Raw genomic sequence first — 21,775 nt, 5'->3', positions numbered from 1 at the left:
AGATTTTAAAACTATTAACTGCAAAAAAAAAAATGAAGAATAATACCAAGAAAGCTTCTAGAAATTTTGAGTGCCCTTCGGGGTTAATTAAATAAAAAAAAAAAACTGCAAAAATGAAGACTTAATTAGTCTTCAGCGAGAAGATATTAAACATATTCTGTTGTGGTAAGACTACTGTATACTAGTTTTATTTTATATTGTTTATAAATGCAATTTTCAAACATTTTCTGTGATTCTTCAACATTCAAAAATGTATGAAAAGTATTACATGTAGCTCTTCTTATAAAAAAACTTGCTCACCCTTGATTATATATTAATACACATTAATTTAAAACTGTGAATAATTCTACGGAATTTGCTCGCCATGGTTCGTCATTTTCCCTGCGTTTGGTTTCAAGGTAAATATATTTTAAATGCATCAAGTTAACATTTCTCTCATTATTTTTTTTACACAAATCGGTTTTACAGTTTAAAAGGTATTATCCTACCTCAGTTCATTTCAAAGCTCAGTTCTATCTAAGGTATACTGCTATCCCCGCGATGCAACCCACAACAGTCGACTAACACCCAGGTACCTGCTTGTTGCCAGGTGAGCAGGGGCGGCATAAAGTGTAAGGAAACCTGTCTAACGTTATCAACTGTGCTGGGGATCGGCACAGGTGATAACGTTGGACACTCAGTATGTCACCGACCGAGCCACGGGACATCTGTTATAATAGTAGCGTCACAGCAATAATGATATAGTTACCGTTATAATGGAATTATCACCGTTAAAATATTGTTATCACAGCTATAAAGATAATATCCTGAGTTAGGGTGCTCTTCTGAGTCGTATTTTAGGAGAGAAGACCTAATGGACTATAACGGAAATAAGCCCCACTACCTGGCTTTTTTTTTTTGGGGGGGGGGTATTCTGGATTAGTAACTCTTCTTAGTAATTAACAAAAGAAAGTTTTCGTCTTTACCAGACACAAGCGCTAGATAAAAACTTTTTTTTCTATATCCTTGATGGAGACTTTCACGAGTTAGGAAGTAGTATGTCGCATCGTAGAAAAATACTAACAAATCGCATGTATAAATAAGTTAGGGAAGCCACAGTCTCAGCCCACCACGTGATATGAAGGTATTCAAGTTCGATCCGTGAAACGGGAGGATGACACCAGTTCCTTGAATCAAGATCCCCTCACTGGCATCAAGAAATCTCCCACGGGGGGAGGGAGAGTGTGGAGTAGAACACATATATAGACCTACTTGTATCCCGAACGTTTGTCTCAGTACAAATTATTATCATTATTATTATTATTATTATTATTATTATTATTATTATTATTATTATTATTATTATTATTATTATTATTATTATTATTATTATTATAATTATTATCATCATCATCGGATTTAGGGGGAAGCGAAAAATCTATAAGGAAACGAAAGAGATTCTTCCCATGTGGAGAACAAGTTCAGTCCCTTGGATCAAGAGCCCCTAACACTCGTGTTATTTCGATTTCGTGAGTGTGAGTGCCTTCCATTTGCCAGATGCTGTGTAATCCATACGGGCTTAGCTCGTCATCCTAGTTCAAATTAAATAAAACGAATACTTCTGTCGACATATCACCCTTGTACCGAGAGAGGGAACGGCATTTCATGGCAGCACGTTCTCACACACCACGTGTTGATATACGTTCAGATTTGAACGTTTCTCCTTTTATTTCGGCCTAATTGTTGCCGGACGTATCCATAGCTCTTTTTTAATTATCTTATTTTTGATCAGTATGCGTTTATGTGATCTGCCTTAACCTTGAAGAATCAGACGCTGTTGCAACATCAGGGAATCTTTACTATGGGAACCTTTTGTCAACAAGATTGATGGACTCCCTGTCATCCTCCACCATTCATCACTGTACCGGACTGAGGAAGCCACTTGTTGGCGAAACCTTTCCACAATTAAGATTTCGAAATATTCCAAAAGTAATTTTTCAACTTGTCAGTTTTGTAAACTATTTATATGATACCTTAACCTTACCTAAGCTCACCTGACTTAAAATAATTAAGGAGAGAAAGTGATTACGTTAGTGGGAGTTGCAGGGACACCCCCCTCCCCACACTCACCCCTGACTTGACAGCTTGGAGAGGAATCTTTAGACGATGTTTCGGTCCGTCGTGGACCATTATTAAGTCGGTCTAGGACAGATCGAAACGTCGTTGTTTAATTTTCCTTCCTAATTCTGTGTTTCGATTTTTTTGCAACGGTATTTGTGCCTAAAAAAGTTTCGTAGCTTCGCGATACACGTCTGCCAAACTTAGATGTTTTTTTATTGAAACATTTTGCCCTCTTAGTCTCTTTTTTACTGACTCTGTGGTTTTTCCTCAATTTATATATATATATATATATATATATATATATATATATATATATATATATATATATATATATATATATATATATATATATATATATATATATACATACATACATACATACATATATACATATCATTAACAACACTTCGACTAGCCAAGGACTCGAACCCATGATGTTTTGGCCCGCCTCATGGTGAGCGAAAATCACATGACGTTCTAACCCACAGGACCACCAAATCCTACAAGAACCAAGCACCCAGCGAAGCTAGGTGTCTTACCCTTGGTCCGAAGACATACAGTGGTGTGGGTGGCTTTGAACTAATTTCATTCTACTCCCTGTTGAAAACCGGAAGGAACAGTATCCTCTGCACAAATTTTAATTACACTTTCAAGGAATATATGATAAACTTCTTGAATTTCATTAGGTAATAAAAAGCAGTTATTTCAGTTTTCAACTTCTCTAAATATAATTTGTTTTTGTAAGTACATCATTTGTCTAATATATTTTCGAGATTCCCAAACATTGAAAAATGTTACAACATGACATGTTCACATTCACCTCTCCTGTTACAGGTAATATTGATAAGTCCCAGATGACCTTAAACTTTAGCTTATTGACCTTGATTTCAATTGCTCTTAGAGAAATTGAAATCACTGATTTCAATTCAATTGAGTCAATATACACAGGTGAACGAATATTTTCTGTGATGAAACTGAACAAATCAAAACCGATGACCGCCTTCTGATGCTGTCTTGACACGCTGCTGACTAAAAAATTCATTTTCTTGAATAAAACAGATTAGTAACACATGAGTATCTTAATCGTGAGTTAAACTGATAATGCTATCCAGTGGCGTTATTAATTCAGTAGAGATTATTTGAAGGTATTGAAACTAGAGACAGTAAAAGAGGTGGTAATCAGTCCCTCAGCCTGGATGGTGTTCACCGCCATAGTCTTGATGGTGTTTACCGCCATAGTCTTGATGGTGTTCACCGCCATAGTCTTGATGGTGTTCACCGCCATAGTCTTGATGGTGTTCACCGCCATAGTTTTGATGGTGTTCACCGCCATAGTCTTGATGGTGTTCACCGCCATAGTCTTGATGGTGTTCACCGCCATAGTTTTGATGGTGTTCACCGCCATAGTCTTGATGGTGTTCACCGCCATAGTCTTGATGGTGTTCACCGCCATAGTTTTGATGGTGTTCACCGCCATAGTCTTGATGGTGTTCACCGCCATAGTCTTGATGGTGTTCACCGCCATAGTTTTGATGGTGTTCACCGCCATAGTCTTGATGGTGTTCACCGCCATAGTTTTGATGGTGTTCACCGCCATAGTCTTGATGGTGTTCACCGCCATAGTTTTGATGGTGTTCACCGCCATAGTCTTGATGGTGTTCACCGCCATAGTTTTGATGGTGTTCACCGCCATAGTCTTGATGGTGTTCACCGCCATAGTCTTGATGGTGTTCACCGCCATAGTCTTGATGGTGTTCACCGCCATAGTTTTGATGGTGTTCAACGCCATAGTCTTGATGGTGTTCACCGCCATAGTCTTGATGGTGTTCACCGCCATAGTCTTGATGGTGTTCACCGTCATAGTCTTGATGGTGTTCACCGCCATAGTCTTGATGGTGTTCACCGCCATAGTTTTGATGGTGTTCACCGCCATAGTCTTGATGGTGTTTACCGCCATAGTCTTGATGGTGTTTACCGCCATAGTCTTGATGGTGTTCACCGCCATAGTTTTGATGGTGTTCACTGCCATAGTCTTGATGGTGTTTACCGCCATAGTCTTGATGGTGTTCACCGCCATAGTTTTGATGGTGTTCACCGCCATAGTCTTGATGGTGTTCACCGCCATAGTCTTGATGGTGTTCACCGCCATAGTTTTGATGGTGTTCACCGCCATAGTCTTGATGGTGTTCACCGCCATAGTCTTGATGGTGTTCACCGCCATAGTTTTGATGGTGTTCACCGCCATAGTCTTGATGGTGTTCACCGCCATAGTCTTGATGGTGTTCACCGCCATAGTCTTGATGGTGTTCACCGCCATAGTCTTGATGGTGTTCACCGCCATAGTCTTGATGGTGTTCACCGCCATAGTCTTGATGGTGTTCACCGCCATAGTTTTGATGGTGTTCACCGCCATAGTCTTGATGGTGTTCACCGCCATAGTTTTGATGGTGTTCACCGCCATAGTCTTGATGGTGTTCACCGCCATAGTTTTGATGGTGTTCACCGCCATAGTCTTGATGGTGTTCACCGCCATAGTCTTGATGGTGTTCACCGCCATAGTCTTGATGGTGTTCACCGCCATAGTTTTGATGGTGTTCACCGCCATAGTCTTGATGGTGTTCACCGCCATAGTCTTGATGGTGTTCACCGCCATAGTCTTGATGGTGTTCACCGCCATAGTCTTGATGGTGTTCACCGCCATAGTCTTGATGGTGTTCATGCCATAGTTTTGATGGTGTTCACCGCCATAGTCTTGATGGTGTTCACCGCCATAGTTTTGATGGTGTTCACCGCCATAGTCTTGATGGTGTTCACCGCCATAGTCTTGATGGTGTTCACCGCCATAGTCTTGATGGTGTTCACCGCCATAGTTTTGATGGTGTTCACCGCCATAGTCTTGATGGTGTTCACCGCCATAGTCTTGATGGTGTTCACCGCCATAGTTTTGATGGTGTTCACCGCCATAGTCTTGATGGTGTTCACCGCCATAGTCTTGATGGTGTTCACCGCCATAGTTTTGATGGTGTTCACCGCCATAGTCTTGATGGTGTTCACCGCCATAGTCTTGATGGTGTTCACCGCCATAGTCTTGATGGTGTTCACCGCCATAGTCTTGATGGTGTTCACCGCCATAGTCTTGATGGTGTTCACCGCCATAGTCTTGATGGTGTTCACCGCCATAGTTTTGATGGTGTTCACCGCCATAGTCTTGATGGTGTTCACCGCCATAGTTTTGATGGTGTTCACCGCCATAGTCTTGATGGTGTTCACCGCCATAGTCTTGATGGTGTTCACCGCCATAGTCTTGATGGTGTTCACCGCCATAGTTTTGATGGTGTTCACTGCCATAGTCTTGATGGTGTTCACCGCCATAGTCTTGATGGTGTTCACCGCCATAGTGTTGATGGTGTTCACCGCCATAGTCTTGATGGTGTTCACCGCCATAGTCTTGATGGTGTTCACCGCCATAGTTTTGATGGTGTTCACCGCCATAGTCTTGATGGTGTTCACCGCCATAGTCTTGATGGTGTTCACCGCCATAGTATTGATGGTGTTCACCGCCATAGTCTTGACCGCCATAGTCTTGATGGTGTTCACCGCCATAGTCTTGATGGTGTTCACCGCCATAGTCTTGATGGTGTTCACCGCCATAGTCTTGATGGTGTTCACCGCCATAGTCTTGATGGTGTTCACCGCCATAGTCTTGATGGTGTTCACCGCCATAGTCTTGATGGTGTTCACCGCCATAGTCTTGACCAATCTCAAGCATAAACAGGAAGTTGGTCACTTATATCGGAGTTGTAACCAGGCAGAGTGATTTCCTTTTGCCGGAGAGTATTATGACTCTAGCTCCCGGACACTGAAAAGGGGGTGGGTGAATGACGGGTCACACTAAGGTGTGAATTTTTGAGGGTTCCCAGAACGGTACCCGGCAGAGCAGGGAATAGGCGTTTTTCCTGAGTAGAGAACCCGAAGCACTGTGTCAGGAATCATCTGTCGAATATATTGTGTTTTTCCAAAATATTATTTTAGGACCATCCAACCTTTTTCTTGTTTTTTGATCGTCCATGATTACCTTCCTCTCTGATCTTGGACCATTCCTTCACCTCCCCGTACCACCATTTACACTTTTTCCCCATCTCCCCTACCCTCTCATCCTAGTCTCCTCCTCACACTTATATTGGAGTCGTATGAGGTGCAGCAGTTGAAGACATCGTTACCGTGGGCGGGGCCCGCTAGTGGAAGTAGGTCATGCCTAAGAGTTGGGTCAGAGGTTAGCAAACAGGTTGAAGAAGATATACTCTGTACCAAGATTCCTTGGTGTTACTGTATTAATAAAACCACTGGTTGATTTTTCGTCAACCAGTGGCTTTACTAATTCAACAAAGAGATTTTCTGATTGTTGAGGGACTGATCACCTCGTTTTCTAGTGTATTCAGCTTGTACGCCTTCAAATAACCTCTCTATCGAATTAATAAAGCCACTGGTTGACGAAAGGTCTTCAGAATAAAGATTCCCATGTGTCTGAATCATCTTGTCACTATTTTATACAATTACTGCTACCAAATCAGCAGCGTCTACAAGCAGTTCAATAATTTTTTCACCAGCCCCATGTTATTAAATGTTTACTTTTTCCCGTCCACAGGTATGGAGAATTTCCCCGCCAGGCCCAGGAGATCATTGAACTACTCAAAGGCAATATTGAGAGTGGCTTGATGCCCTCTAATTGGTCTCTGGTGAGTAATTTGCGGTGTTGGTCAAGAGCAACACAATTTTAGTTAACAGCAAGACAGTGTTGGTCAACAGTAACACAGTGTTGGTCAACAGTAACACACTGATATCCAACAGTAACAGTGTTCGTCAACTGTAACACAGTGTTCATCAAAGTAACGCAGTGTTGGTCAGCAGCTACACAGGGTTGGTCAACAGTAACACAGTGTTGGTCACCAGTAACAGTGTTGGTCAACAGTAACACAGTGTTGGTCAACAGTAACACAGTGTTGGTCGCCAGTAACAGTGTTGGTCAACAGTAAGACAGTGTTGGTCAACAGTAAGACAGTGTTGGTCAACAGTAACACAGTGCTGGTCAACAGTTACACAGTGTTGGTCGCCAGTAACAGTGTTGGTCAACAGTAACACAGTGTTAGTCGCCAGTAACAGTGTTGGCCAACAGTAACAAAGTGTTGGTTAACAGTAATACAGTGTTGGTCAACAGTAACACAGTGTTGGTCAACAGTTACTCAGTGTTGGACGCCAGTAACAGTGTTGGTCAACAGTTACAACAGTGTTGGTCAACAGTTACACAGTGTTGGTCGCCAGTAACAGTGTTGGTCAACAGTTACACAGTGTTGGCCAACAGTAACACAGTGTTGGTCAACAATAACACAGTGTTGGTAACAGTAACACAGTGTTGGTCGCCAGTAACAGTGTTGGCCAACAGTAACACAGTGTTGGTCAACAGTAACACAGTGTTGGTCAAACAGTAACACAGTGTTGGTCGACAGTAACACAGTGTTGGTTAACAGTTACACATTGTTGGTCAACAGTAACACAGTGTTGATCAACAGTAACACAGTGTTGGTCAACAGTAACACAGTGTTGGTCAACAGTAACACAGTATTAGTCAACAGCAACAGTGTTGGTCAACAGTAACACAGTGTTGGTCAACAGTAACACAGTGTTGGTCAACAGTAACACAGTATTGGTCGCCAGTAACAGTGTTGGTCAACAGTAACACAGCGTTGGTCAACAGTAACACAGTATTGGTCGCCAGTAACATTGTTGGTCAACAGTAACATAGTGTTGGTCAACAGTAACACAGTATTGGTCGCCAGTAACAGTGCTGGTCAACAGTAACACAGTGTTGGTCAACAGTAACACAGTGTTGGTCAACAGTAACACAGTATTAGTCAACAGCAACAGTGTTGGTCAACAGTAACACAGTATTGGTCGCCAGTAACAGTGTTGGTCAACAGTAACACAGTGTTGGTCAACAGTAACACAGTATTAGTCAACAGCAACAGTGTTGGTCAACAGTAACACAGTGTTAGTCAACAGTAACACAGTGTTGGTCGTCAGTAACAGTGTTAGTCAACAGTTACACAGTGTTGGTCAACAGTAACACAGTATTGGTCGCCAGTAACAGTGTTGGTCAACAGTAACACAGTGTTGGTCAACAGTAACACAGTGTTGGTCAACAGTAACACAGTGTTGGTCAACAGTAACACAGTGTTGGTCAACAGTAACACAGTGTTGGTCAACAGTAACACAGTGTTGGTCAACAGTAACACAGTGTTGGTCAACAGTAACACAGTGTTGGTCAACAGTAACACAGTGTTGGTCAACAGTAACACAGTGTTGGTCAACAGTAACACAGTGTTGGTCAACAGTAACACAGTGTTGGTCAACAGTAACACAGTGTTGGTCAACAGTAACACAGTGTTGGTCAACAGTAACACAGTGTTGGTCAACAGTAACACAGTGTTGGTCAACAGTAACACAGTGTTGGTCAACAGTAACACAGTGTTGGTCAACAGTAACACAGTGTTGGTCAACAGTAACACAGTGTTGGTCAACAGTAACACAGTGTTGGTCAACAGTAACACAGTGTTGGTCAACAGTAACACAGTGTTGGTCAACAGTAACACAGTGTTGGTCAACAGTAACACAGTGTTGGTCAACAGTAACACAGTGTTGGTCAACAGTAACACAGTGTTGGTCAACAGTAACACAGTGTTGGTCAACAGTAACACAGTGTTGGTCAACAGTAACACAGTGTTGGTCAACAGTAACACAGTGTTGGTCAACAGTAACACAGTGTTGGTCAACAGTAACACAGTGTTGGTCAACAGTAACACAGTGTTGGTCAACAGTAACACAGTGTTGGTCAACAGTAACACAGTGTTGGTCAACAGTAACACAGTGTTGGTCAACAGTAACACAGTGTTGGTCAACAGTAACACAGTGTTGGTCAACAGTAACACAGTGTTGGTCAACAGTAACACAGTGTTGGTCAACAGTAACACAGTGTTGGTCAACAGTAACACAGTATTAAACAACAGCAACAGTGTTGGTCAGTTAAGTGTTACTTTTATAAACAATGATCAAAGAAACAGAAAGCAAATCAGTGATCTACAAAAATAGTTGCATTATCCGTGGACTGCGTTTATTTTTGAACGCCCTCCACCATTCATCATATTTTAAAAATCTTTTAAAGATTGTTGAAGATCCCTTAAGGTCAGTTTTGCATATGACGTGACACTATGGTCGGTATTGTTTGATACCATCCATAGGATCACGTCACTTGCAAAACTGATCATCAAGGGCCTTAAAGAATCTTTTAAAGATCACTGATGTGCTTTCTGCTTGAAATGCAGCACTGCAGCTGAGTGTTAACTGGATCAGAGATGGCGTGACACAACTGCTGCTTAGGGAAATATCTATAAAACCACTGACTTCTCATATTCTGTGTATATCTTAACATTTTATCTCCTGTACAGGCGGGCGTGGTGGAACAGTTAGACAGTTTGGGAGGTCCTGTTGAGGACTCGGTGTTCTACAAGCCCTTCCTACACACACCTCTCACCATCTCAGCTGAACTAAGGTGTGGTGTTAGCTGGTGCTATAATCCGTCAGTAGTAATTGTTGAAAGTAAAAAATACCCCTAATGAATTAAAAAATATAGACCAAGAATTGAGAAATGTGAATACTTGTGGGTCACTTGTGATTTATTAATGCATATCTCAAAGCAGTTTCCCGCAACAGTCTTAAAAACTAGTTATACGGCACTTTTGTTTTGTATTTTATTGATATTTTTAACAGTGATAAATTCACACGTAGCTTTGTATTAATATGAATTTAATTATATCGTAAGGTACATAATATCCATTATGATACTGTCGCAATTCAGACAGTTCCACGGTACATAGCGCAAGTATGTCACATGATTCGGTACCAGATGTGTATATATATATATATATATATATATATATATATATATATATATATATATATATATATATATATATATATATATATATAGACTTGAAGAAACTTAGTCTCTAACCTAATTGCTGTCTCGATAATGTTTTTTTTATTATACCATAGTCTCTCTTTATCAGCTTGTTAGTCTTACTTCTTTTTCATTAAATATTCATATACTTCTGCTTCACTGTGAGAACAACTACGTCCATGTATCTCTAGTTACTGTCCTTCTGGATGCAAACCAGTGACGGCCTATTTTAGTATCTTCGGCAAACTTGACTCACGAAATCGTAATGACACGATTGCAAACAAACCATACCACGGGTGGAGACAGAACCCGCGATCACAGAGTTTTACGACTCTGATCGAGGGTTCTATCTCCGCCCGTTGTATGGCTCGGCAAACTTATTATGCTCCTATTTATTCCCTCACATATGACTGAACATATCGTCTCCGCTCTTCTCTGTATTGAACTGAAGAAGTCACTGGCTGACGAAACTTTTCCTCACTGAAGATTCCTAAATGTTGCACAAGTGTCTCATTCTTCAACTTGTCGGTTTTCTAAATCATTTACATCGCAACCTTTTGCACACCTCTCTGGAACCATTTATCATGTTCTCTGCAGTGCCATTGTTTGCTAGCCACGACTGGTTCAGATGAGGCACTGTGGATCACATCTCAGCTTCCTGGTGATGCCATACTCTATTTTTGGGACCTGAAAAAAATGCACTCTCTAGTAATTATTCGTAAATATAGGTTAATATCCATTAATATACATTCTAGCTGAGAATAATAGATATTAAGATTTTTTTTTGTTAAACTTCGAACGTACAAAAATTTACGAACGGCAAAATCGTTAATTATTACACGCTCTAATGAAAGAAAAAGTTAAATGGAGATTCAACCTGTTCTCCAACGTGTTCATTAACATCTGTGTATTTTATATATATTTTATATTTCATAATATGTATTTCAAATAATTTGTATTGCATTGCAGGACGACGCTGAGACACCAAGCACAGGAGAGGATCAAGCAAGACTTACTTCCCTTCTTCAAGAAAATCCGTGATTTTATTGAGGTTAGCGATTACCACAGTTTTGCGCAGTAAGCTGTGTATAACACACAGTAACTAAAAAAAATGGGATTTTATTACCATTTATTGTGTAATGCAAATTTGTTACTATGTTTCTCTCATTTTTATATATATTAAACTCTTATAGTTCCTTGTAGGTACAAGACTTGAAAAAAAAATATTAGAGTTTGTTAATAAATTTATATTTAAGTGAGAAGCACTTCTGGATCTGCAGTGTCAACATTGCTAGCGGACTGGCGAATTCGCCTAGACAGAACTCCGGAATACGAAGGAGCTCAGACCGTATAATACTGTATAAATTTCCTCATATTCTGGTAGCCCTGGATTCCCTAAGCTAAATGTTCTATTGTAAGCTGCACTGCTGATCAACCAAACTAAATTTGCAGTCATTTGGAAACATACCAGTCTGCTCATAAAAAGTTTCGAAGATATTTTTTGTTTCCTGAAATGCAGCAGAGAAGTGCGGCTCTTCCTCAGTTAAGATATTCACCAACTTAGTCCTGTTGAGTTACATTGCCATCATATTCTTTATTTTATCTAATCAGTGTCACTAGAAGGAAATACTAAGGCTTGTTTAGCTTCAAGACTTTGTAGTGTAGAATGTTTAAGTAATTTATTTACGCCTCGTCCTTGAATTATTCTTATAGATACTCATCTTGCATTTTTTTTTCGTTGTATGACACCGTAGATTCTTGCGTCCCAGTTTTACTAGAATTTCTCGAGAATATCTTGGATATTTAGCAGTGATAAGGGGGAAGGAGAATATGTCGCTAAATCCTTAGTAGAAAGATACATCCAGCTCCCGAGAGTTGCATTGTTAAGATCGCCGATATATATATTATATATATATATATATATATATATATATATATATATATATATATATATATATATATATATATATATATATATATATATGTATATATATATATATATATATATATATATATATATATATATATATATATATATATATATATATATATATATATATATATATATAGGCCCTAAGCGAAACAAAGCTGAAGGGGGTAGGGGAGTTTCGGTGGGGGGAAATAAATGGGATTAAATCTGGAGTATCTGAGAGAGTCAGAGCAAAGGAAGGGGTAGCAGTGATGTTGAATGATCAGTTATGGAAGGAGAAAAGAGAATATGAATGTGTAAATTCAAGAATTATGTGGATTAAAGTAAAGGTTGGATGCGAGAAGTGGGTCATAATAAGCGTGTATGCACCTGGAGAAGAAAGGAATGCAGAGGAGAGAGAGAGATTTTGGGAGATGCTAAGTGAATGTATAGGAGGCTTTGAACCAAGTGAGAGAGTAATTGTGGTAGGGGACCTGAATGCTAAAGTAGGAGAAACTTTTAGAGAGGGTGTGGTAGGCAAGTTTGGGGTGCCAGGTGTAAATGATAATGGGAGCCCTTTGATTGAACTTTGTATAGAAAGGGGTTTAGTTATAGGTAATACATATTTTAAGAAAAAGAGCATAAGTATGCAAGATATGATGTAGGGTGAAATGACAGTAGTTTGTTGGATTATGTATTTTTAGATAAAAGACTGTTGAGTAGACTTCAGGATGTACATGTTTATAGAGGGGCCACAGATATATCAGATCATTTTCTAGTTGTAGCTACACTGAGAGTAAAAGGTAGATGGGATACAAGGAGAATAGAAGCGTCAGGGAAGAGAGAGGTGAAGGTTTATAAACTAAAAGAGGAGGCAGTTAGGGTAAGATATAAACAGCTATTAGAGGATAGATGGGCTAATGAGAGCATAGGCAATGGGGTCGAAGAGGTATGGGGTAGGTTTAAAAATGTAGTGCTAGAGTGTTCAGCAGAAGTTTGTGGTTACAGGAAAGTGGGTGCGGGAGGGAAGAGGAGCGATTGGTGGAATGATGATGTAAAGAGAGTTTACATCATCATTACATCGTTTAAAGATATATTTTTTTCACTAATGTTGATGTAAAAAATTTTAATTTTGCACTAAAAGAATCTTAGAAAACTTACGTAACCTTATTATAACAAGAACAATTTATTTTAGCCTAACCCAACTAAATATATTTTAGATTTGTTTTCAATAATTTAATACTAAACAAACACAACGAAACATATTTTTTTCGTTAGGTTCAGAATGATTTTGGCGAAATTATTGCATACACAAATTTTCGCTTGTCCTATATGGCAAGATGAGCGTTGCTATTTAAGCCAAGATCGCAAGTTCTGCCTATTCGGCACGACATATATATGTATATGTATGTTGTTTTTTTCCACAGACGGATTATTTACCTGCTACGAGGCCAGAGGTAGCAGTCTCATCGCTCGAAGGTGGTCACGACTATTATCAGGCTTGCCTCAATTTCCATACTAGCACCAGCCTCACGCCCCAGGAGATCCATAACTTGGGTGTTACAGAAGTGGCCAGGATAGAAGAGGAGGTGCAGAAGGTACTGTGTAGCATGGATAGCTTTGTCACATATTAGATAAATAATTCTAAATACATTTCTGGAATTGTTATATAGTATTATAGTAAGATATAATACTGAATTTTTCCCGTAGGCTTTCTTTATGTTGGTTCTGATAAACCACTGAGGAATTTCCACCTATCAGTTTTACCTCTTAACCACCAGTTCTGTCTCCTACCTTCTCATCTCCTAAGGATTCCTGTTTTCATTGTCAAATTGGGAGTATCCTAACAACTTAAGCTCCTTTCTTACGGCATAAATTATTCAAAAGAGCTCACCACCACTCGTTGCTCAGTAGGACCATTATCGACCAGTCTCTGAAACCACACAGGTGCAGTAATCTAAAGACGTAGTTCAGATGATACTCTGTTTTAAACTCAATTGTTCCTCTAGGTTAGCGGAAAGTGTTCGATTTTTATGGTGTTCAGTGTAGAAAAGACAAGTTTTGTGATTAATCCTTTCAATAGCTGGAAATAATGACATTGAGGTTCTCGAAAGGACACCATCAACTAACTGTAGTCAAACGAGAGAAGAAAAATTCCATAAGAAAGGCTCATTAGAATTTATTACAGTGACTGAGGTTACAAAGTAAAAAGCACTGCAAATCTTGGCGACAAGGTAGTTAGATTGTTGCAAGACAAGAAAACAACCCATCGGTAATGATATACTATCGATATATCCACGTCAGTCATATTAGCGCAGTATCAATGTTTATGGACTCATTAGATACTCAAGCTGCAGAATGTGTACACTCAATTGCCACTTTATTAAGCACACCATTCTAGTACTGGGTAGGTCCTCCCCACCCTCTGCCCTCATAACAGCTTGAATTTCTCGAGGCATGGATTCAACAAAATGCTGGAAATATTCCGAAGATTTTTTAGTACATGCTGATATGATAACATCTTATAGTTTCTGCAGATTTGTTGGCCGGTCATGCATATCTCACCTTCCACTATATTACAAAGGTTTATGCCAAATTCTGACCTTACTATCTGCATATCACAGCAGAAATTGCGATTCTATAGACAGTCGACGTTTTTCCAGTCTTTAACTGTCAAGTTTTGGCAAGCCTGTGCCAAATGTAGCCTCAGTTTCCTGTTCTTAGAGGACAGGAGTGGAACTTTGTGTGTGTTGCTTCTGTTTGATCCAATTTATCTCGCAGTTCGATGTGTTGTGCGTTCAGAGATGCTCTTTTGCATACCACTGTTGTTGGAATACGTGAATGTTTGAGATACTTTCGCCTTCTTGTCAGCTTGAACCAGTCTGGCCGTTCTCCTCCGATCTCTCTCATTAACAAGGAGTTTTCACCCACAGAACTGCCAATCACTGGATGTTTTGTGCTTGTCACACCATTCTCTGTAAACTGTGGAAGCTGTTGTGTGTGAAAAGTTTAGGAGATGAACATTTGCTGAGATACTTAAATCAACCCATTCATTCCAAGGTCATTGTCACTTAGATAATATTTCTTTCCAGTTCTGATGTTTAGTCTAAACAACTAAACATCTTGACCATGTCTACACGCTTTTAGACACTGAGGTGCTGCCACGTGAATGACTGACTTGATATTTGCGTTAACGAGCAGGTGTACTGATATACCTAATAAAGTGGCCACTGAGTGTATATAAACACCTTTACAGTATATGGGTTTGCTTATGACAGCATTACTTTTTCAGTGCTTATCATTAACATGATAACTTTCCTTTATTAAAAAGAATATTACAAAATAAGGATTGTTATCAAGGGAGAGCGGAACCTCACTAACGAAAGTCATAATGATTTCGGTTTCCAACAACAGATATAATCATTGTCCTTCCCCCAACCTCCCTACAGTACAGGACTGTTTAGTTTAAACCATGCAATTTTTTTTAGTTATGTTCACAGTGTTCTCCAGCACACTTTATGACCTTGATGAAAGACTATAGCCCTCGAGATAACATAAGTCTCAAGCATTAATTAAAATAATTATCATTACTCTACATACACTGAAAAATAACTGTGTGTTTCTCACGTCAACTAACAGTAGTGCAGGAGAGATGACAAAGTTCCAAGACTGTTATTCCCAATTTCAGTTCCGTTGTCTACAGATACGAACTATAAGTTCCAGATCTGTGCTCGATTCCAGCTCACTTATCTGGTTAATTCCACTGTAAGTGAAGTAAGAAGCTGCATAATCAACACGGATTTGCCGCATTTTTGTAAATATATTTTTAGAAGTGGCACTCCCTGTTTACTAAGCATACTTGGCATCCTTGTTGCACTACAGAGTGCTCTGCAATAATGGTTTCCGATCTTATATTGGTATGGCTACATAGAAGATTCTGCTGAGTTGCAACTGTCCTGTTTCAGTCTCATGAGAGGAACTCTCCCGCACCTTTCAACAATGCTAACATATATGCTACCTGCAATTATCTTTTAAGAAGCTCTTTTTATATCTCAAGCCTAACCACATTATTATTATTATTATTATTATTATTATTATTATTATTATTATTATTATTATTATTATTATTATTATTATTATTATTATTATTATTATGATCATTATTATGATCATGATCCCAGTAGGAATCATCCAATTCATAAATATACTAGCGTTAAGAAGCTCGTAAGAACTAATTTCAGTCTACCCGAAATGCTTCGCATAACGAAGGCTTTTCCTTGAAATGTACAGAAAGATATAACCCCAGAGCTGAATCAGCACCCTGTAATGCTTGGAAATAAAAGTTTATATGATTTGATAAACGAGAGACGGACATAACTCTCGCAGTCAGAGAGAAAGCATTACTGATAACCTGAGAACTGTGTGATAGCATACCTTGGTAATTGCATAGTTTAAGGTCATATTTACACTGGTTCAACACAGGCAAAACAGTGTACACTAGACAAGCTTATGAGTACGTTTTTGATGAGCCCCTCCTTTTTCTGGTCTTGGTAATGCTGAGGCCCAATACAATAACTTATGTCGCTAGAATAGATCCTGGGCTGGGCCAAATCAAAACCCACACAACATTAATCTTGGACAAGAACATGTTTGAGACATAAGAGACGGTTTTTCTACTTTCCTAACTTTTGCCACAAAGGTATAAATATAGATATTATTTGCGTTAGGGAGATCATAACGCAGTTTCAGAAAGGAGGTGTCACTCTCTGGCTTAGGTATGGATACATAGTCCATATAGAAGTTTAGACAATACCCATTTATTAAAATAGCATAACTAAATAAGTTAATCACAGCCAAAGAAGTTCTAAGAAATCAGGTTTTTCATCAATCTTGTCTTTATTCTCACTTCCAAAAGCATGGCTACTCTCATATATTATTATTGATGGCTGCAAGAGGAGGCTGCGTACAAGGCACCCTGTTATGCCCAGTTAAACACCAAAGAAGTAACTGTTCCTCTACGAGTCTACTGGCTAAAGAACTCAGCAAACAAGACGATTTCGCATTCCCATCTCCGATTTCTGTGATATCCAGAGCACACCATTTCACCTGAGGAGTGTTTAGCTCACTGGTACTGCCAGCAGATGTACCTTTGGCGAACGTCACTGAAGGGATGCAACTTGTATGTAGCTCCACCTTCTCCCAACTTTATGCCATCCCTATATCTGTAGTCACCGAAGCGCTTGTGACACATAAGTACAAGCTACAGAAAAGAAAGTAATAACAGATTGATGGTGGTACTACTACTAGTAGATTACTAAATCTGTCATGGATAACATATAACAGCTCCTCTACACGCAAATAGAACTTTGTGATTATTTAATTTTTCTTTAAACTTCTCTCGACTATGTTGCTAAGAGCAATTAAAGACACAGTTTGGACCATAAACAGATGAAAATCTGTTTATTGTTTTTTCTGTGATGGTTTGAAAGGTCCAATATCAGAATAAACTAAAGCAAATAATTAGAGATCCTTCATAGCCTCGAGTCGAGGACTCTAGGCTATGATGGATCTCTGATTTCTGATATTGGTGTAGCTACATGTTTAAGTACTAATATTTGTTAATAACTACACAAGAATGTTCGTGTATGCTGAATGTTATACTTGTTGAACCTTAATGAAGAATGCTTTGATGTTCTTGAAGGACTCTTTATCTAAAGAATTGGGGATAGCCTCCCCTACCTTGGATCAAATCTGATTACCCCCTTCCATTTCTTAGGCGCTACTCCATTAATATGATATAAATATTAATAATAATATTTTAAATGAAAATGCGTGAGTGCAATGCCCAGGACTTTTCTCCAAATTTAAGGTAATACTCTGAGCCTTCTGTTTTTTTTTTTTTCCAAATAATCTGATTTAATCTCAGCAGTTCTCGAGAAGCATCCGTACTTAATGTGGGTTTCTAATAAGAACTCACTGAAAAAAACTGAAACTTTTAAAATGCCGTTTTAAAGTTTTCTTTTTTAACTCATTGAAGAGTATATTGTATGCAGGTGACATGACTTGACCTGACAGGTCAGGAGAGTGTTGTGTGGTGAGGTACATGTGAACCAGGGGTCCCGTCAACACCAACTTTCCTGGGGTCTGTATAACAGATCCCTGGCTCACATCCACCTCAGCATACACAGCGGCCGCAATGAAGGCTTCTGTTAGGTCACAGTGTCTGTCTATCAGCTTTTCCTCATCTTATCTTTCTATTAGAATTGCCTTCTCTGATTAAGGTGCTGTTGGTAAGATTCCTCAGCGGTTCGTCAGAACCGGAATAAAAATTAAAAAGGCACAGTACCGTAACTGGAACAATACACAAATAACCCACACATAAGAGACTTCTAAATGGCCCAAGTAGGACCGAAACGTCGTCATAAGCTTCTCTCTCCTACGTGCTGGTTATTTATGTATAGAGGCAATGTATGGAATACTGCGTTTTGAAGAATGGGAAAAAAATGTGTTTGCTTGTTTTGATGAATCACATTTCCTTCAGCCTCCCACACTCCAACAGTATGCTCAAATTTTGAAAAGGGTTTTCATTCAGAATGCAGTATACCTAATAAATAATTTTAGTTTACATGCTTAATATAAAAGTTTAACAAAAATCTATAATATATTTTAATAGAATGCCTTTATAAATATAAAAAAAATCCGAATTTATCTTGTGGAACCACACTTTCCAGACAGCAGCTGAGATTGGGATGGAGGGGAAAACATTTCCTGAGATCAGTCAGGCTCTTAGGGAAGACCCAGACCAAGGCTTCAGCAGCAAGGAGGAAGTGCTCAGTACCTACAAAAATGCTATCTACAATGTCATTATGCCTCTGATACCTCAGCTGTTTACCACTGTACCATCAGAAAATGTTACGTGAGTCAGATATCCATTTAAGAAAATTCTTTTAAAGCATTGCTTGGTATCCTAAATAGGATGCATACATCTTCCTTCCATTTACCCTTTATTTATTTCTCATTAGTTTGTTTTCTTGTTTTTCAAATGATTGAGTCTATTAAATAAAATTAGTGTGTACATGTTAGCTCTGGGTGCCTGTGACTAAAACACAGCACTAGCCTTCACAGACGCCGTCTGGATGAAGCAGCCCTTACACACAACTTTACTAATATGAATATTAGTCCTGGCTTTGTCTCTGTACATGTCTTCTGTTTTTACCCCCTTCCCTGTGTTCTTGATTCCTACTTGTAGGCCATTAAGTGCCCTCAACCTAGAGGTATTGCGGTAGCTGCTAGGTGGTCCAAATAAAATCGAATAATAGGAGGATACCAAATTAAGTTTTTTTAGGGGGATACAAAATTAATTTTTTTTTTTTTTTTTTTTTCAAATTTTTTGCGGTCGACTTGTATAAGAAACAGACCTGTCTTGAGTAATTAGGTTAACATTATATAACTGATACTTAAATAAACTCAAGTCTGCTGAAATTTAATGCAAGAACTATTATCCCAAGCATCGAAGACTAATTAACTAAAATAAGATAAAATAAGAAATACAAACATCTGCTTTAAAAGACATGAAAATATATTATCGTAGCATTCAAACACAGTGCTTCACAGGTAAGGAAATTCATCCATTTTTAATGAAGTAGCAATCATTTAAAATTCAAGTAATACAAAAAAAAAAATTACAAAATTCTCGACAGCTAACGTTAGCTTAACTTCATAACAAACATAAATTTTTAACACTGCACAGTCCATCTGCTCGTACACTCACATCTTTCTACACTTTAATTCTCTCTCTTTCCTCTAAACTTTCCTGTTAAGGGAAGGGGGCTCCTTGTCATATCAAAGAGGTTATCAGTCTGAGGAATTGGACCTTTTGGTCTTCTTCCTCCTACCGAACCTAATTACCCCTCCAACCCTCCCTTCCCTATCCCATCCCCCCTTGTTTCCCCTTCCTCCCTCCTCCCATCCCTCCCCTCTAGCATTACGGTTTCTAGGTAGGGGGTAGTGTGCTGGGGTTCATCCCACTCCATGGAGTCCCTCGAGCGTGGTGTAGTTTACCATGGAATCTGAATTATCTGGAGGTGGTGCCCTGCTCCCTTCCCGGATTTATGAGAAGTGGGCAGAGTGTCCTGCAGTTGATGGGTGTATCTCCAGAGGCTGCCTGTCGCTTCTGGGAGGTGACAGCCAAAGAAGGTATGCTCCGTAGCAGGTTTCCGACCACCCTTTCTTTTGTCCGCTGAGGTTGTTCGGTAGATGTGAGGTTGCTATCCTGGAGCGCTGGTTTACTAGTGTGAAGGGTAGGGTATGGCACAGGTTCCATGCTGCATCTGCACTGCTCGTGGACTCGATGCGCTCTTGGATGAGGGGACGAACTTATGGCCCTTCCATGCCTTCTAGTGACTGCCCCTCCACTGTCCCTCTTTTTTTTTTCCTTCTTTTTTTTTTCTTTACAGTAACAAGAAAGAAGCACCATTATCATGGAGTCTTCGTTCTATGATGACCCTCCTCCTCCTAGGCCCCTTTCTGTTCCCACATCCTGTTCTGACCTTGCTTCATTATTGGAACATTTTCTACACTCTTCTCATACCCCTGTACCTTCTGCTGGTGACGCTTCGTCACCTTCTCCAGGTGCTGAAGCGTCACCCATTTCTGTTAATGCCTCTGCCACTTGCATGCCTTTAACAACGCGTCTGGCTTCCCCGAATTAGTGCAATGGTTTTTGGATCTCCCACCTCACTCAGGTCGGACCGCCCGCGGTACTACTCCTAAACGTTCCAGACAACCTATTGACAACGGTTCTTTGATGTCTGCCCAAAAACAGCCTACGTGACACCCATTTCCTTTGCATACCATGTTTACAAGCACACAGTGGATTAAATTCTTTTCCCTACAACCGACATCTCCAACTAATTATCTTTCTGACCATAGTGTTGGTAAAGCTCTTTTATGACACGTTGACCAAAATACATCCTATCACCCTCTTCGAAATGGTACGTGTGTCGTTACAGTTCAGAATTCAGAACAAGCTCATGATCTTTCCCATATAACTTCCAAAGATAACATTCTAGTCACAGTCCATAAGCATGCTAATCTCAATTCTTGCAGTGGTACTGTGGTTTTACCATGTAACATCGTATAGAGCGATTTTTTGTCTTGCGGCGATGATATTTTAGAGCAATTAGACCTTCAGGGTCTTCCTATTCTCAAAGTGGATACATATGTCCTGCCCGCTCGTGGGCGGAGGTGCTTTTTCAGTAATATCGCCTGCTTAACCTTCGACTGCCGTGAACTCCCATCCTCTGTTTATATTTCGCAGTCTTCCCCCCTCTTGTCTCAATTGCAATGAATCTCATCCTTCTTTTTCACACCGTTGCCAAGTCTATCGTAATGAAAAAGAAATCCATTATCTTAAGGAAAGTGAAGGCCGTATTTATGCTATGGCTGTCTCTGAGCTCCACCTTCAGGGAAATCTTCCTTATTCTCGAGTAGCTCGGAGACCTCCAACCTTGATGCTCCACCCGCCTAGCATCTCCTCTGCTACCATGTCTTCTGGGGTCAGCCCTGTTTCTAATTCTTTTGTGGTTTTATCCTCTGAAACTCCTACCTCCATACCTCTTCCTACTTCTACTTCTTCATCTCGCTTGCTAGTGTTTCTCAGTCTATGAGACCTCGCAAGCCTACACCTTCTTCGCGTCTATCACCTATCTACCTCGGTGCCTAGTTCTCACCCCCTTTCTAACTCTCACATAAAG

General features: G+C 39.7%; 1 protein-coding gene across 2 annotated transcripts in view; it reads left to right on the top strand.

Annotated features, from left to right (window-relative positions):
• Positions 1-21,775, top strand: part of LOC128686732 (uncharacterized) — a 271,648-nt gene that overhangs the window by 234,140 nt on the left and 15,733 nt on the right. For both annotated transcript variants that reach the window (XM_053773758.2, XM_070082374.1), the window contains exons 6-10: positions 6,746-6,836; positions 9,600-9,703; positions 11,081-11,162; positions 13,448-13,618; positions 18,752-18,936. In XM_053773758.2, coding sequence (XP_053629733.2) covers positions 6,746-6,836; positions 9,600-9,703; positions 11,081-11,162; positions 13,448-13,618; positions 18,752-18,936 — 633 coding nt within the window. The remainder of the gene's footprint in view (positions 1-6,745; positions 6,837-9,599; positions 9,704-11,080; positions 11,163-13,447; positions 13,619-18,751; positions 18,937-21,775) is intronic.

Source organism: Cherax quadricarinatus, chromosome 7 (genome assembly GCF_038502225.1).
Source record: "Cherax quadricarinatus isolate ZL_2023a chromosome 7, ASM3850222v1, whole genome shotgun sequence".
Taxonomy (NCBI): Eukaryota; Metazoa; Arthropoda; class Malacostraca; order Decapoda; family Parastacidae; genus Cherax; species Cherax quadricarinatus.
Note: the sequence above shows the minus strand (reverse complement) of the source record. Positions and strands in the feature narration are given on the sequence as shown.